Genomic DNA, 19463 nt, shown 5'->3' on the forward strand with positions numbered 1-19463 from the left:
GCTTGTTGTCATATCGGTTTTGCCGACGTTTACGTCTTACGATTGTCTTCTGTCTACGGAAAAATATGTTCCCAGGAAACAATTCGCGGTTACCAATCAGAACCACGGGGCACCGTGCCAAAAAGTACAATGGACGAATCGCACCACTGTCAGTCACATAATTTCTTCTATATAATAGATTTTGCGAAAAAAAGTCTCGCTTAGCTTTCCCATTCTCCCTCTCGCTGAAAATAATTAAATTTAACAAACTAAAATAAGCGCCATATCGAAAAGGATCGTACGAAAAATATTACACTGTATAGCTTTAATATTTACAGCTACCGTTATAAAAAGAATTCCAATACCATTGTCCGTGCGCAAAACGGTCGTAAAACACATTACTCGAGTTTTATGTTATCCATTTTGTTTATGTAGTTCTTCCGTACAGGCGAATGCAGATCAATAGAGACAAAACTACACAGATTTTGTCAATAGCTACAAATATTTGTACACCGAACTCGTGCAGTGCCAATACTTTCGACCGGCATTGTGTATGATTCTACCATGCTATCAGCCCTTGGGGAACCATATAAATTTTTGTTTTTTTTCGATAACCCCGCTAAAAGCAAGTTTTACTTATTTTTCTCATATTTCTTTGCGTCACGAGCAATATGGGACTTTGTATCTTTCATTCGACTGATTCTATTCGAATACCAGATCCTGTACGAAATATTCACAGCGCTATTCATTGTTATATTTAATAATTTAAAGAAACATACTGCATGTATCGTTTGACAAATAATTGCAAAAGCCAAAGAGAATATTTGCATTACTTTTCTGATATTTCTTTGCATCACGAGCAATATGGGGCTTTGTATCATTCATTCGACTGATTCTATTCGAATACCAGATCCTGTACGAAATATTCACAGCGCTATTTATTGTTATATTTAATATTTTAAAGGAATATACTGCATGTATCGTTTGACAAATAATTGCAAAAGCCAAAGAGAATATTTGTATTATTTTTCTCATATTTCTTTGCGTCACGAGCAATATGGGGCTTTGTTTCTTTCATTCGACTGATTCTACTCGAATACCAAATCCTGTACGAAATATTCATAACATTATTCATTGTTATATTTAATAATTTAAAGGAATATACTGCAAATATCGTTTGACAAATAATTGTAAAAACCAACGAATATATTTGTATTATTTTAAAAATTATATATTAAACTTAGTGCATTTTACTATCATTTTGAACATTTCCATTATAACGGATCAAGAATAAGAACAGAGCTCGAGTTCGGTTCGTGGTAGCACAATTTTGATGCGTTACAACTTCGATAGCATCTTCTGTGTTCGGATTGTTCGAGTATCATCGATAGCTGGCCATACTGTTTTCCTGTTTCACTCTGTTGTGCTGCCTTTTTAGTTGATTTTTCACGAAGTTTCGCGTTTTCGCCTACTTATATTAAAACGTACCGTGAACCCTCGATGCGATCAGTTCGAGTTTTCCTCCACGGAAACTTCTTTATACGTTTTCTTGCCCGAAAGTTCTTAACTGTGCCGATCTCAGTTCTTTCTGGTGCACCGTAACTTGCAATGTTACGACGTTTCTTCGCGATTTCTTCTTCTAGTATCGATCTCTGTCACTCGCCTTTTCGAGTATTCTGACAACCACTCGAGTGTTCCTCTAATCTTTCACGCAAAACTGATGTTGGTTATCCGACGAAATATCTCATACTCTCTATCCACATTCGATTCACAGATTATTCACGTGCATTCTGTCACATATTATTTTCAGCTATCGTTCGATTCATAATTACTGTACACCTTGATCGGTAAACCAGCCGTCTGTATAGCGGATCCAGGACGCAGTTGATATAAAGTCTCCTCTTACGCGAGACAGTTTCCACTTAGGGAGCGTGTCTAAGACAAGATCCACTAGAAAAGCCTTACTGATGAGTATTCCAGCGGATTTAGGACGAAACGCCTAATGTTCGCGCTCGTAGAACCAACGATTTACGCTTGTCGAGCAAACGCTAACCCGTGCTAAGTATCGTAGTAATTTAATCGTATTGGGAGAAATTTAACATAATTTATAGGAAACTATAGTACCTCCATATCGAGGTCTACTTGCATTGTTGATCTTGTAGAACGAATTAAAAGCAATTATGGAAGGATTAGTAAACGAAACCGAACAGAGATATGGATAATCGATGGGGACACGATTGGAGGAATCGACACTAAAGGTAAGATCGAAACAAACGACACGGAAGTGCGGACCGTAAGAGAAAGAGGACATAAAGAGAAATAACGAAGCAGAACAACTGTTAAAAATGGTGGAAGGAAGTGGAACACGGCGAATAGTGCTATTAGAGAGGACAAAGAGCATGAGTTTACGTGCGTGGAAAACAGCGATCGATCGCGTTATTTCCAACGAAGATGTACTACATGAAATCGACCGTTTCGAACTTTTTATTTATTCCCAAGCGTAGGAATCATTGAACAGTATAGGTTGACGTTGCAAAACAGGAAGTTTGTAGAAGGCAACGGGAGGCAAAGTTGGCAAGAATGGAAGGCAACAGTGTTAGACCGTAAGGAAGGCTGAAATAAAAGAAACAGAAAGCAGATCGTAAATTTTGGAGGGATAAATAATGTAGGAGTGGAAAGAGAAGCTCGAAAGAAAAATACAGAGGCAGGAAGATTGTCCGGAGAACACTCGAAAAACAAAAATTAATGAAACGACAAATTTCTGGGCACGCGTCCAGTTTCATATTTCCATTTTTATTTATAATTTCTCGTGTAAGTATTTAATAGAAATATTAAATAAGTTACTGTACTCTCTAACGGAGTATTTGTCTCTAAAAAGAGGAGAATGGCGTCCATTACGATCGAAGATTGGACGAAGAAATTTATAGAATTACTGGGAGGGACGCAGATGCTAAACTCGAAAGAAGGAAGGACAAACGCTTCGAGGAAAAACGAAGCGAGAAGACAGATATCGAAATTACAAGAGAAATATACGGAAGGCCAAGAAAAAGAAAGTGACAGAGACGCGGACTCGCGTTGAAGGATCGGCGAAGGGGAAATTATTTGAAATAATAAAGGAAGAAATAAGGGAGGCGCGAAAGGGAAAATGATTTGCAGAAGAATGGCGAGAGAGCGTAATTATTCCTTTAATGGAAGAAGGGGAAATAAAGAGAGAAATTACGGTGCTGAACTCTGCACGTAAAATGTATGGTATGGCGCTGTACAAATATAAAACGCGATATGGAGGAAAAAGTTAATTTCGAAAACGAGAAAGGATCGTTTGTAGATCCTACGATGGATCGCAGATTTAAATTGTACGCCACGTTCGTCGGTCCTCGATCGAATAAACAGATCCAAATTATGGAAGAGTTAGGAGATATACGAGAAAGAATGTGGTAATGGAAAGGTTCTCGAAGTCGTTCAGGATCGCAGATGGAGTCAGATAAGGATGTTCGATGAACCCATTGTTATTCACCTAGTCTATTTCAGACTTCGAAAAGGAATTAAGGGAGAGGATCCGGTATTGGTGACTAAAAGGAAAGAAATGGTCGGAAAACTGGAGGAATTCCGTGGAAAACGAGGATCTTCTAAACAGGGCCGAAGGTAAAAGTAAAATTGAATATGGAGGAGATAAAAAAATTTAAAGATTACGGAAGCGTTTCGAGAGAGCCGAGTTTCCGGGTCCCGCCTTGTGTATCGGTGGCACTCGAACTTTTTCGAAGAAAAATTAACTTCAAAATCGACGTTACTCGCGGAATGACCCGACCGATACACTCCCCTGATATAATACTTTTATCCTCCTATTAAAAAGTTTTAATGTGGCTGTACTATTCGTTTTCGATGAAGGAAAGGCCAGCGCGAGAGAGAAACAGCGTTTTCCGGCCACCGGCGACGGAAGTTTCGTCGCTAACCGCACGAAATTCTGTTTCGTGTCGCGATTCATAAATCTCTCCCTTTACAACATTTATTATGTTACGCGCCTGTAACTTCCATACCGTTTTATTACACCCACACGACGCTGTGTTTAATTCCGTCTGCTATCGACTTCATCGTCCCAGACGGTTCGTAGGTATTTTTATAAGCTGCCAACTCGATTCGATAATTATAAAATTTCTCACGTTTAAAATAATATTACCCATAAAAATAGCCAACCAAGGACGACTAGTATTCTATGATCTGTTCGTACTCGTCCCTTTTAGTCTCGCGAGATAAAAAACATTAGGATTGCGAGGGCTTCCTAAGAGTATTCGTATAATTAATTCCCTGTTCGGAACATCAAACGAAATATAATAGCTTATGAATGCAAATTGCCATTTCGTCCAGGATACGCTGTTAAACTGGGTCCAATTTATTTGTATAACCTATTTAGCTCGATGCTCCAAACCCGAAACGAATTATGTGAAAGCTCCTGCATAGCTCCTCGGTATGCAATTTATCAAGGGTTAAGACTTGCGGGGATTATTATTTATTGCTGGAAATCTTACAACTTTAAAAGGAAAACTGTACCGGCACAAATACGTATTAATCCTTCTTCAAACAAAATATCAATGCAGTAGTCTCGATTATTCTGGTCTTTTTGATTACACTTTCTCTCCATTTTTTTTTTTCGGTGAACTTTTGAGGCATTTCTCAAGTCCAATAGTCTGCCAAAACTGTACATCATAATTTCCCTAAAAGAATAATAAATATCGACAGCTTCGAGTGATCCTAATTTAATGGGTCGTACCTCACTCGCGGCAGTAAAAATCGATCGCGACGGAATTGCTATTGAAAAAGGCGTTCGATTGCGCGGCGGGGAAGAATGTGGCGAAATTTGGAAAGAATTGCTCGGGACATAGTCCAGTAAATAAGGCACGTCGATCCAAACGGTGCACAGGTGGAGAAAATCGTTTGTAGAAGAGCACGCGGAGCGATCACGGACGACACCATTGAAACTATTCGCAAAAAAAAAAAAAAGAGCTCTTGAACTGCTCGTCCCGAGCGGAAAGTGTTTGAGTATCCCCCTCCCCTGCTCTCCTAACTTAGTTACTTCCGATCTATCATCTGTTTCCGGAGCCTGAACAAATTCCTGCGAGGTTCGCGTTCACGGCGAAATTTCTTCGAAACGGAAATCGAAAAATTAATTAACCGATATGATAAGTGTTTGGATTGCAGGAACGAATGGGCAAAGATAGAATAAATAAGAACGTTAGATACCGGTAAAAGTATTGAAATTAATAGTTTGATGTAAAAATAGTGCAGAAAGTAATTTAATTAATTAAAAAATTAAATCTTACACTCCACATCAGCAAACACAATTTCGAACGATTTGAAAACTAGTATCAAGTGTTAAAAATTGAAGACTAATTGTGAAAAAGCAAAGGTATCCGATTATGACTCTTAGTAACCCGGTTTTACCCTACTTACCTACATGAAAACCAATTAAATTACTCGGAACCCAATTTCCTATATAATTAGTCCAGGGTACGTTGTTTACTAATCCTTTATAACGACGGTAATATAGCTAAATTTTCCTGCTTGATAATATCAAAATTGCTGAACTGATTATAACTTGCTCGTGTCAGCAATTGAATCAAGTTAATCTTGAAGCATGTTGCAAAGATTGTCTTTGAAATAGTGTAACTTTGTTCTGAGCTATTTTCTCCCATAACAATAATTATATACATAATACTCAACTACAGCTCTCGTCAGTTTTTAAGTTAAATTAAAACTAATTTTAATATGTAATTCACACTGCACCCTCAACCCTCCAGAAAAATAAACTCAACCTTCGCCAATTCTTGGCTCGTTTAAAGTAAAACTAACTTTAATTTGAAATCAGAAACAAGAACGTTGACCCACGTCCACACTTTCACGTTTTATTTATAGTCCTGATAATCCTGATTATTTTAAAGTGTCTTGTCGGACGTCAACGTGTTCATAACGTCTACTATGTTTCTGTTAGAGCACGATACGTTTCGTTATTATCGGAACTATCGCTACTTCGAAACGGAAATTTGATAAGTTTAACGATACCCGACGATCCTGCTTATGGAGACGTTCTATTTTCCGTAGACATTGTCCGTCGAGATTACATCCTCCCTGTTCGAACGATATCTTTTCTAGATCTTGACTATGTCACGCAACGGCCATCGCTGATGAACCTGCGGGACGAAGGAACTCGGAAATAGCGATAATCTCCGCAAGTTTTGATTTAGACGAAAACGAGGTCGTCGGAGACGATAACGACGCGAGCATCGAGCTTTTTAATTTTGCTAAAAACTGATAAGCAACAAGCAGAAACTAAAATAGAAATAAAAGATCGCAAAGTGTTCTTTCGCAAAATTGCAAAACTAGTTTCTGGATTCAAAATTTCGTTTTATCGGACAGATTTCATTCTCGATAATGAATTGCAAGCATACTTAGCGTACCATAGTTAGTAATTCCACTCGAACATAGTAAAACTGACCCGTCACACAACCTCTGTACACCGACCACCAGCCACTGTACCTGTTGCAAAGTTTGAAACAGTCCAGCCAGACCTGGACGTCTTCAATTAATTTACAATGTAGAATTATGTAATATGCCAGATGTCGATGTTAGCGAACAATTTCAACCTTACATTTTATACTTATTTAGAAAGGTCCTTTTGTCTCCAATATGTCGTTTCGTCTAATGTTTAACATTTTACGAAGCAGCTCGTTTTTTTTTAAGTAGAAGACAATTTCACGGATAATCAGAATGCAACCGACATTACTCTGACACATCGAGCGTAATTTAGTATCTGATGTTGCAATTCAATATACAGAGCATGGAATTGTCCTCGCCGAGGGTGGCAACTCTAATTAAACTGGCTACACTTCGATGATTCGTACCATAACTCGTGCAGTAAATCGCAGATTGACAATAATTCAACCAGTCGGTTTCTTAGATTTCCGACACGCTGAAACGTTTAATCGTTGGATTTCAGCTGCAAAAATTCACGGATCGAATAAACGCTAATATATGTAACAATAATATTTATGCATTGTTAGTTCGGGCATTGTTAAACGTAGAAGTCGCGAGCTTATCACCGCGTTTGCGATGAATTATTTACGGACAATTTATCAAACTTAACGACGACCAACGAAAGAAACAACCGGAATTAATTTCGAAGCGTATTCGGTGCCATTTTTGTTTCTAACTCCAACTTGTTACCCACTTTTTTCCGCTCGGTTCGCGTGCGATACAATTTCCCCGGAGGACCTATATAATACAATAGCAAGCCGTCTCGCCCCTTTCACGCGCCATACACGGAAATTTCCACCATTTTAGCACAAAAGTACGAAAGACAGTATGCAAATACGCTCGTGCCGATACTATTAAATTTTGCTTTATATGCATATTGCTAAACCAAAGAATTTAAATGAAACATTATATGGAAATCATCTTAAAGTTGTTAAACTGTTCGCGCCTGGGTTTCAAGCGAATATTATTGCGCGCGAAAGAATGTCAACAAGCATCGAAAATAATTCTGTTGGAATTTATTTCTTCCATTTTATTTGTATGTTTACCAAAACATCCTTAAGTCCTTTTGTAATTTTGGCAAATTACTTTTTATTAAATCGTGAACTATTTAAAACCATAACCTAAATTATTATAGTCGATGCTTAGGAGTGACCATTTTGAAAGCTTACTTAATGGTACTGTAATTGCCATTTGTTAAAATTTCACGATTCTGAAGTAAAGTTTTGAAATGGATTAAGAACAGTGAAAAATTAAAGTATTTGCATCATTCGAACGAACACGACAAAGGGCCTTTGTTACGAAGAAAATGGTGGTTAACGCTGGTTTTTCTTTGGATCTATCGTGTTAGGATCGGAAGTAGTTACGTAATCCCGTGAATCCATGCCCATTAGTGTCACTTTCATTGAAAATTTCCACGATGAATAGTTTTCTGAGCCATTTAATTTTGGTTCAATGATGCGAATATTTTCCATTAAATTAACGGTCGTCGACTGTGACGCGCTGGCCGCCATTTCGTTCGCCACTTTACTACAGTACTTTATAACTTTCGAAAAAAGCTTTTCGAGAGTCCGATACATTTTTGTTATTGTAAATGATTGCGCTGCAACGACGTTTAGTAATATCCTCGATTGAAAAAGTGATATCACGAAAGCTTTCAAAGAACTCAAAGATCTGGGTGGAAAATAACATGGGTAAAAAAATTTAAATAATCAGGACCAACAATGGTAAGGAATTTGTAAATTATTAACTGGAAAAATACTAGAAATTTATAATAAAACACCATGTATGGGGCTAAAAAGATAATCCAAGGATAAAATACACTCAGAAAATAAAAAGCTCATAGTGTAACGTATAGTAATTATAGTACAACAAAAAGGATAGAGGGGTCACTCTAAGTGAAAGAACAAATCAAAACTGTAGAATAAGATTTGTTCATACGAGACCACGTTTTCGAGAAAATCAACTTGAAAAATTCAGCGCAAGTAGAAATAGTGGATAATGGTCAGACCAACGGTATTGGAATACTACTTGTCCCAGACATATTTTCAAATTTAATAACAATGCCTCGTTCGAGAAAATTTTATTCTACGTTTTTTACTTATTTTTTTACGTAGAATGATCCTTTCTTTTAGTTTCACTGCTTCTCGGGTTAGCTACCGAGTAATACGGACGCGGTAATAGCAGAGTTGCAACATAGTTCGAACGTGTTCCACGCGAATTATTCTTTTTTAAATGACCAAATGAGCATGTAACTATGGTAAAATATTGGGATATGGCGCATTAAGCGATAGGTCGGCGTTCGAGCCGTATAACGCGGCGCAAAAACCATTAAGGGGGTCGAAAAAGGTCGATTTTTATGGGTCCGCGTGTTTCAAATTGGCCAATGCACCGCACGCGAGCGTTTTCGCGCGCATTTGAAATATTACAAAAATATATGTTGCCGTCGTGTATATTTCAAAACGAAATCCACGAGTGTATTTGCATACTTATACATTACATTGCAGATTTTATGCACTTACGGAGTACACGAGTATGAAAATATCATGCATGCCTTTACGCAAGATGAAATGCTAATATTGGAATACTAGCTATTACTCGCGGCGAATTTGTTTTCGGCTGCGATTTCTTTCGGTTTTCTTTCCCTAACATTGTGTGTGTAAATCAGAAAATTTGTATACGAGAAATTATGCGATGGTTACTTTTACTATACGAAAGTATAGATTATATCCTCTAGAAATGCATAAAATTCGTAGCGTAAAAGTAACGCAGTTCTAATATGATTTAAGTGCTGAAATGTAAATTTTGTTGAAACGAGTAACGAGAAAATATTAATCATCTACCGAATTAATAAAGACTGAGATATTGCTTCTCCCTCCACTCGTTTCGCTTCGTCCTCTTCTTTGAAGGAGGTTAGTAATGGCCATTTTGCAAACACGAACAGAATGCTTGCGCAGGGAAACGTTTAGTAAACATACTTAGTCGAAATAGTACAATTCAAAAACGAAACAAAAAACAACAATGGGACTTGCTTCGATTAAGTCCACATAATTTGCATTATTTTTATTTGAAAAAAATATAAAACAGTTTACGGGTTTGAAGAACAAAAAATCACGAAATGGTGGCTAGAGAACGTATGTCTACATTTGAAAAATTGTAATTAAATCGTATTTCGAGGGGCTAATACTACCAACAAATTTGGCCAAACGTTCGATTACTGGGACGACTAAGCCAGGTATAAGTTTCTTTCGACAGAGAGTAAGTCGGAATTCCGAAGCCAACGGTGGATTACAAAAGACTGCTCTTCGCGGATTGGCGGTAGTCTCGGCAGTCGCGACACATAATAACTCCTAGTTAAAGACAAAGAGCTCTCTGCAATGTACTTTCCTGTTTTCCGTATAACCCACCTAATTTAAGAGAAACAGAACAGATACGGGGATCGTCCCAGTAATTCGCCACTCTCTCCCTAACGATTCTCGGGAAAGCCGATATTCCTTCGGTTCTTTCAAGAATCTCCCTTCCTGGTAAAAAGTGGCTTTCTACTCGGCTCGTCACTTCTCTCCAGCACTCTTCTTCCCTCCTGATCTCAACCACCTCGTCCACTTAACTCGCCCGCTACATCGCAACTGTTGAGTTATCTCGTTAACGCGAGCATTCCCTTATCAAACGAATCATTTGCGGCGACATTGGTCCACGAGCATGTGGGACCCTCATCGGGGATGGTTTCCATATCTTTTCTTGGGGGAAAAAATAATGGCAAATATTATTTTTAAGACGATCGTACAATTTCATCGACCTTCTATCCGTAGATAAATTTAAATAGGCGATCACTGTCTGCAGAAAATAAGTGAACGTTCGATGCCTTTTTTTTTTAGGCGGGAAAAAGTGTAAAAAAAAAAATGGTGACAAATATTATTTCATAGAAACTCGAGCTATTCGACAAAACAGAACGTTACGAAGTTTTATCGAACCCGTATCTAACCGCAGGAAAAAAATTAATGGACGATCGCTATCTAACTCGGAGACTAACGAGCAATCACACGGTTGTTTCTGCCGTTTTTATGATCTATGTCTTCGCGGCTGAAAAGATCAGTGTAACGCAATCGTGTCTGAGCCTGTCGCTTGGAATTTCAGCCATCCTGTTTGCATAGAACAATAACACCACCAACGGATTAGTTTTAACCCGCACGGGCATTCCTGCGTTATCAGATGTATGCAATTCATAATCTACTTTGGCGAATCGTGTTGTGGTCGTCGTCAAAGCAGAATTTGTTAACTTCCACGATGAAATCCGTTTGATGGGAACTTAGCTGTATTCCAGATCACGAAGAGGATTACTGTTATTGAACGCAAACTGCCTTGTACCACCGACTACTAACGAAACGGATCTCCTTATCGAGCTCAAAGGAAACATTGGGAGGTCTCCGAATATTATTCTACATAATATTAAGACGAAACCGTTCGCGTCATTCTCCACTGAAATTTCCTGGGAATCGATCCTGAGGATCAATCGACATCGAGAACTGTCAAACTGGAAGACATTGTATCGAAAGAATTAACAGGAAGATATCAATGATATCCCAATGAAAACTAAAATTTTTGCAACCTTCTATATCGTTTCTTCCATTAAACTAATTTTGGGATAAAAGATCCTAGCCAGAATTTATAAATTTCTATATTTTTACCATCGTTATAATTATTAAAACGTTAGACGTCAAAAATGCAAACTTTGGAACAATTTATTAGCTTTCTCTTTCAACGTCTTTTTGCAAACTACTTTTACCGCCATATCCACTTTTCTAATATTCGTACAACACCCTTTGTTTATTTAATCGTCGTATGGGATATTAAAATATCGTTCGTAAAATTTAATCGTCGCGATGAGATATTAAAATATCGTCTAACCTTGCTCTTCGATCGGATAGAGGTGTCCAGTTTGTTAAAATCAATTCGTCGAAAGCTGGGAATTTAGCGACCGTGGTACGCTTATGCGTTAATATAAATTAGATTCCAATTGATAATACTCTATGCCAACTCGAATTTGTGAAATTCCCGATAGGTGAATCAGACTGATGGGCTCTCTCATTTTGCATGCACGCTTCTGCTATAGAGTGTGCACCGTTGCGCCGCAAATGGGTTTGTAGCATGCGAGGAATAACTACCAGCCAAATAATTTCGTTGTCATCCGTTTAATAGTATCGCGCAACTCATATAGCCATTATAAAGTGTTGCATAATAGGCATTCCGGTTAGGGTGCATTAAACTCGACTTTCTTTCCCAGATCCCAATTTACCTAGAGCGCGAAATTGTACATAGGGGAGACTGGGATCGAAAGTAACGCGGAGCAATTATAGCATGTTAAATAATTTAATATCTATCGTGCCGATTTTCGACAATTTTACAATACGCGTACAACGTCGAATAACCACAGAAAAGAAATTTTGTTCTAAGCGGCTTTTCGAGTTACGGTTATGGAAATTCCAAAATATTCGTGGTACGTTTAATGATCTTTCATATAATTATTGCCTCGCGTGCAATTATTCGTGAAATTATCATCGTATCGACGAGTAATATTAATTTCGTAAAAATTAACGCGTGTAATTCGATCCGAAATAGCAAAGTCATTAAAATTATTAATACATCGAACCATGCATTATTCTTTGCAAGACGTTATCTCGTTTTACGGGATTTATTCTAATTCGTGAAATAACTTTTTATTTTATTTAGGCTGACAGAGTCGGTGTATTAATTATGATTTTAACGATAAATACCACGCGATCTTTATTGCGTTCTAGACGCGTTATTAATTCTGGATTTAATTCGAAAGAAAATTTAATAATTTATCGTCGTCGCGACCGAGATCGCAAGATTAGGCGACGCTGGCGCGTTGTTGATAAGGTATCGATTATTAACGCGAGGTAGTCGCGATCGATCGGTGAACCAATATGACATAATACTCAAAATAGATGAAAGCAAATATTTATTTTTATTTTTTGGAGGCGCTTATTAACATTCTAAATTGAATAATCGTCAATCTTTTTTGTTATTTAACAGTAGAACGAATACAAAGACTTTGTTGCAATATGTGAAGGTGCATTATTAATTGGAGATGGCACCAGCCTGCTTACGAATAATTAACAGACGCAGATAACAGTACCTTAATGCGATAAGTGCGGCCATCTTTCGAACGTGAATCCCACCAGTCGACATATAATACAGGGTATTCGGCCACGCCTGGGAAAAATTTGAATGGGAGATTCTAAAGGCCAAAATAAGACGAAAATCAGACTTCGTTAAAAAATTATTAAAAAATTAAATTCAAAAATTTCAAATCATTCTGAAAAAATTATGTTTGGTTACGGAGATCAATTACAATCATTTTTGTGGAATACACATAAAATCCTAATACCCCTGAAATCCTAACCACTTTCGAGAAAAAAATTGGGGTGTGTTGAAATTTTTCAGCGAAAAAAAAAATTTCAAATCGTTCTGGAAAAATTATTTTCGGTTGCGGGGGTTAATTACAATAATTTTTGGTCATTACACATACCCCCGAAATCCTACGCATTTTCGAGAAAAAAATTCCTTACCGAAAATCTAATGTCTGACCATACCATTGATATGTTTCACTGAAATTTCATGCGTATCTTTAAAACGTCATAACTCATGAACGGATTGGACGATTTTAATGTTTAAAAAAGCAAATTACGCATATTTTGGTGGAGAATATGTACAAATCGCAAAAATATCCGAAAAGTTGATTCTTGACCCCGCAAAACAAGAAAAACCCCATAAAAATGGTCCAATATTTAAACAGCCATAATTCCTACAATTGTGAATATATTTCAATGAAACTTTTTTCTGAAGTAGAGCTCATGGGTACCTATAAAAAAGTATTAGACAACTTTTCTGTAGGGCGTCAAACAAAATTACTAAAAATGAAAAAGGAATTTTTAAGAAAAATCGACAGGAGGTAGGTGCCTAAATTTTTCGGCGAAAAAAAAAATTTCAAATCGTTCTGGAAAAATTATTTTCGGCTGCGGGGCTCAATTACAATCATTTTTGGTGAATACACATACCCCTGAAATCCTACCCAGTTTTGAGTAAAAAATTCAGTACGAGCGAAACTTTAAACGTTAATAACTTTTTAACGAAGCCTCCATCAGCAAATTGGTATTCTTGATTTTCATCCTATTTTGGCCTCTAAAATCTTCCATTGCAATTTTTCCCAGGAGTGGTCGAACACCCTGTATAATTTTGACGATCACAAATAACGGCGCCTCGTAGATTATACGGCTATTTTATTAACGAGGATGGCGCCAGGCAACTAACAAACAATTAATACGGCAATTTCGACCGCTCTTCTTATATCTTTGGACCAACGATCGCGAACCGTCGCGTTGTCTCGCTAATTTATAAAAATTCGAATTAACCTCCAAAATATTTTCTTTTTGTAGTGCACCCTATACAAAAACAAGCTACTTATGGAGGAAAAAGTATTAATTTAAGAGATATTATAATTTTAATATTGTAGGTGCTGCCATTATGAAATTGTTGAAATATTAAAATCAAAATATCTCAAACTACTGATAAGAATAAAAAATGTTTCAGGTGAAAGTTGAATGGTTTCGAGGACCAAATAACCTAATGTAAATTTTTCCTAAATAAATTATAGCACTAGTTTAGAAAAATTTTAATTGACTTAATATAATCTACTCCGTGTGCCCAAAATTTAAATACACGCTTGCTGGTTTCTAATATGCAACGACTAATAACAACTCAGGCGAACATAAACGTTAACCATAGGTTGAACGGTTCGACTATGTTTTCATTATCGCTCTAACCTAACCCACGGAACTATAGGCGAGTTATATTGCCTCGCGGCGACGAAAAATCTGTAAGTCGGTTCTGGTTGAAAATATTTTCACGAAATTTTGAAAATTTAAACCTCCGGTCGAAGTAAGTTGTATTAATACGAGCACCAATAGTACAATAAAAAGCTGGAATGCACGATGATGGAGTTGTTGTACAGCATACGCGTCATCGTAAACCTATTAACCACAGTAATGTTCGAAATTAAATTATGGCTAACCGCCTATACAAAATTGGTATTTGGAACGCAAGTGAACTAATAGGGAAAAGCCTGGAACTCTGGAAATTCCCTACGAACAGTTATATTTGCATCTAATATCAGAAACGTTGCCTAGAAATTAACAAAACCAGCGAAAACTATGTCCAAGCAATCGACACTGTTACGAGAGATTAGCATGACATTTTCTCAACAATATACTGGATTTTACCGTGTTGGGGGATTTCGATAAACAATGTTTTCTCAGAAAATTATATTGCAAATAATCTGTCTAAACTAATTTTCAACGAAGTACATTGAAAACGCCTTCCAAGGAGTTTATTGATTTTCGAGATGCAAATTTTCGTGCACGTAGAATAAATGCTTCTGTGTTACGTTGGCAAACGTGTGTTCAGCATAATGGTGCTTATTTTGAATAAAAATGTTGAATTTCAGCGGAGTCATGTACTTTCGAAGCAAGGGGCTCAAGTCGCGGAAACTTTCAGGTCGACCAAATATTTTTAGAAAATATGTGAAAGATACTTTTCGTTATAAAAGTCTCTATTGTCTCGTATTGTAATACAGATAAACAACCGGAAACTCTGTTAAAGCGAAAATGATAGAAAAGTTATAGCATAATTATTTTGTGGAAGAATATTTCGATAAAAAAGATGTTTCATTCTAATTATCAATAATCTTTCGACAATTACTTTCCAGTTCGTTTATAAGAATTCTTTCATCTTATACCAAGTTTTCAAACAGCAAAAGTTTTGTTTAAAGAGAATTTGTTTGCTCGTTAGAAATCGTATTGTTATCATCTAAACACGATTCTTATTTGTGTAATTTTCAGAGAACGCCGCGCAATCAAACGGTTGAAGCAACAGCGATTCTACAATTAATTTGAAAACGAAACATGTTCGCTAGAGTAAATACTAATGCGTGCTACACGCAGCGATTTCTACATGCTGGCATACGCAATCCTAGCCAAAACCTCGAAAACGCACGTGATTGCATTTGCCGATAACAACGCGAAACTGCATTTCTACCTGCAGCAACATGCGCGTATCACAAACTAGATACACGAAATAACTTTGTACAGTAATGATGACAGCCGCTGAATTGAAACTGAATACCACTATCTTGCGCGCGATAATAATGGAAATTTAATCTTGCGTTCCAATAAATGCGCCTCGACAAATTCTTTTAAATAAAGAACTAGCCTAATACTCTGGACGTTTAACAGGATTAAACGAGATATTAACATATCAACTGCGTCTAACTTCCAGTACTTTAACTTCCTGTAACTTTAAGCAGAACATTTTCAAACCTTCCTTTGTTATTTTTTAAAAAGAAAACCGTAAACTGCTTCCTATTGGGACTCTACGCGTATATTTGCTTTTTTCAAATAATAATAGTGAAAATTGTAGGAGCTATAGATTATCGAAAGCAGTCCCTTTAAGAAACAGTGTCGTATCTGACGTATCTGACGATTCCAGCCGTTCTAATTTGCAACAAAAAATGGGGAGAATCTTCGTTAGAAACTGCGTGTACGAACACGGGAAAAGTAAGAATCTAAAAAATTAAGGTGTCCATTGTTTGTCCTCGTCTTTGCCATATTAAAAGGGGAAAAATCGATTTTTCCGAAATTCTAAACCAAAGTCGTAATCTCACGAGCACGAAATACGCTAGTCTCGTGATGTTAATTATCGTTGGATCCTTCTTCGATACTTCACCTATGGAAATATTCCTGAACAAATGACAGCATTCGAACTCGAACTCGAACTGGCGCGTAAAAAGCACTCTGGACAAGGACATGATACATTAACACTCTTGGAAGACGATTACACGTAAACACTTGGTCCCGCAGGATGAACCAGGTATATCGAACCGATAAATAACGAAACACACAAGTCACACTTTCCAAATCGACGTGTTCACCGAAAAGTTAGCTCGATCGCGTTCGCCTCGTACGGACACAATCACCGTGAAACGAAATTCCCTCGTGAAAAACCCGACCAGGCGTCGATGCGTTGGCATGTAAAACGGCAAATCTGACGTTTCCGTACAGGAATGTCGGAACAGCTCCAGGACGTCATCGGGGGAGGGGATGGCGACAGGCATTGGAATTCGTTAAACTTTGACGCGCGTCCGTTGCACGTGCACGCGTCGCAACGCGACTAGACAATTTCGTTTAACCCTTTGTCGTCGCGGTACGCTCGATTAGAAAACCCAACGATCCACGTGATTCCACATTTCGATTGTAACATTTTCTGCAACGAAAAGAGCCTTAGACCTCTGTTAGACGTGCAAGTTTCTCTTTTTTCTTTAAACGCGATATAGGGTTGACAGCGGTTATCGGTGTCCTGGTTCGCCGCCACCAGGACGTCGCGAGATGATTAATAAATGCGCACTCACCGAAACCGGTGGAGTTGTCGGTCCAAACACTTCCCGCGAGCGACGAGAGTAGAAAAACCGTCATTAGGAACCGCGAACGGTCCTCGATGGTCAGTAGAACACGCTTCACAGATTCACTAATCATCACGGTACCAAATGGACGAGAGGATACGCGACCGGCATCCCGACTGAGGGATCGCGCCTCGCAAACCCCAAGAGCGTGTTTCTCTTTCCCCTCCCCATCCTAGTTGCTTTCTCATCACACCGTTCTCCCTACCACGTTTCCTTTCCCGCCACGCGCAGACGCTTCCACGTTCGGGATTCAGGGGTTTCTAACTCTTGAGCTTACCCTTCCATCCACCCCTGCCCCCACCCCAGCCCCCCGGGCCACTCTCCTTTAATCCCACTCACTTATCTCTTATCAATAGGTGACGATTAATTATCGCTGTACTTCCCTCAGTCTGAACCCGATGCTTTGCTTGCTTGTTAACCGATGGAAGCACCTGTAGAACGTTCTTTGGACTATCTTTCGGCTTCGCGTCACAGATTAACCCGAATCCCACGCTGGTTAAATGTGTACTTAAACAATCGTTTCAATTTTTCGTTTCTATCGAACGCCTTTGGCACCAGACAATTTTTAACGTGGGACCTTTTCGTAAAATTTTAGGTGCTCGAGGGTGGACTCGATTATTTTTGTATGTGTACATGTATAGAAATGAAATTGAGCACCTTGAGAATTTATTTGAAAACGAGATATAAAAGATGTCGAAAGTCGTCGCCCGAAGAGCCTTCGAAACCGTATCGTCCCTGATGAAAAATATTTTGATTCGACCGCTGGTAGAATGTTTTTTGCGGTATCTACATATATTCACCATTTCTGCGGTACATATATTTGAGCTTCTCGTTCTACAGTTGGCTGATTTTACTTTTTCAGGTATTATTGAATAGAATCGGTGAGGGTTGTAGTAATATTCGTCAAAATTTGATCCTGAAATGTAGGAAAACCAGTTACAAAATTCTGCATTCTGTAATTGCTTTCTACATATGAATAATTGACGTCATTATACTATTTTAATTGGACATAATAATCATACAAACAAAATGGTATTTTCATTGATTATAAAAACACAGAATTCCAAGCTACCCATATTTTGTGTTTTAGCATAAAGTAAATTTACAGGAAAAACTAAAAAGAATCGTTTTGTAATATTTTTCCTTTTTTAATGTTTGCATATATGAAAAATTAGATTAAAACACAAAATAATAAATAAATACAGAACACAAATGCAATCACAATTTCTCCCTAGGTTGCAAATAAGAATTGAATTTTCCAATTTTTCTTGTTATTAAAAACAAAATTTAATTACAGAATAAATTTCTAAAGCAAAGAATAAAGTCACTCCATTTTTCTACTGCAGTGGAAAATTAAAGGCGAGAAAATTACTTTTTATTATCGTTTCATGACACTGCATTCTTATTTAAGTAGCAAAACACCAGTATATATGTAAAAATGTACTATTATATGTATTTAAAATGTTGTGAATGAGATTGTATAGTAAATTATTTAGTTCTTTAAAAAAATATAACTATTTTTTCTAATAGAAACGCAAAGAGTTCTCGCTTGACCTAAGAGCTCTATTAATTTGCAGAACTTCAATTTAAAAAGTATCGAATAACTATTCACGAATATTGATTCCTTCAATGAAACGTTAAAGCCCTTTGACGCGTTTACAGTATCATACATTTGATCGAAACGATTTCCACGCGATTTTTTGTAGTCGATCAAATAGCTAAGTAGCTTCTTCGATTCAGTGTCACAAAAGTAAAAAATATTCCTGGCTAGAAATATTTAAAGCACTGTTTCTGTTTTTAAAAAGTGGCCAAAATATATAAACAAGCGAATATTTGACAGGGAACGTTGTCGAATTTTTTATTTCGAGTCACTGAATTTCCCTAAAAAGAACTATTATTTTAATTCACGTTTGACTATTATCTAAACGAATTAGAATTTAAACTTACGTTCGAAGACAATGAATTAAAATACAAATTTCGCACAATGTTTGGAATTTACATTACTTGACAAGGGTTGCTGATTATTCAATCAACGGGAACCATGGTACACTTAATGGCTAAGGTTAGGATTCATCAAAGCAGTCTAACGTGATTATGGTGGTCCGTTAAGCGATATCAATCATCCATCTGCTGAACTGAACATACCGATAAACTTGAAACAATTGGGATTATATACAGTACAAGGTCGTTCGAAGCATGTACTATGCGGTTCAAATAAAACGTTAAAATTTGTTTTCTTAAAGCCTGCTGAAAATTTGAAATTCATCGTTTTTTAAAATTAAATCTTTTGTCTTTTGAATAGACTTTAATGTAACTAAATCATTTTATCGTGCACCGTTACAGAAACGAAAAATTAAAATATATTTATAGTATACGAGATATCCGAATAGTCGAACAACCCAATATTTTTCGTCCGCTCCTGGTTACG

At 37.2% G+C, this 19463-nt stretch overlaps 1 protein-coding gene across 1 annotated transcript in view; it reads right to left on the reverse strand.

Moving 5' to 3' along the window:
- The window catches only part of LOC143351835 (opioid-binding protein/cell adhesion molecule homolog), a 145382-nt gene extending 128274 nt beyond the window's left edge, over positions 1–17108 (reverse strand). Inside the window, exon 1 of the mRNA XM_076783837.1 lies at positions 16985–17108. Coding sequence (XP_076639952.1) covers positions 16985–17108 — 124 coding nt within the window. The remainder of the gene's footprint in view (positions 1–16984) is intronic.
- Between the last annotated feature and the right edge of the window lie 2355 nt (positions 17109–19463).

Source organism: Colletes latitarsis, chromosome 2 (assembly GCF_051014445.1).
Source record: "Colletes latitarsis isolate SP2378_abdomen chromosome 2, iyColLati1, whole genome shotgun sequence".
Lineage (NCBI taxonomy): Eukaryota > Metazoa > Arthropoda > Insecta > Hymenoptera > Colletidae > Colletes > Colletes latitarsis.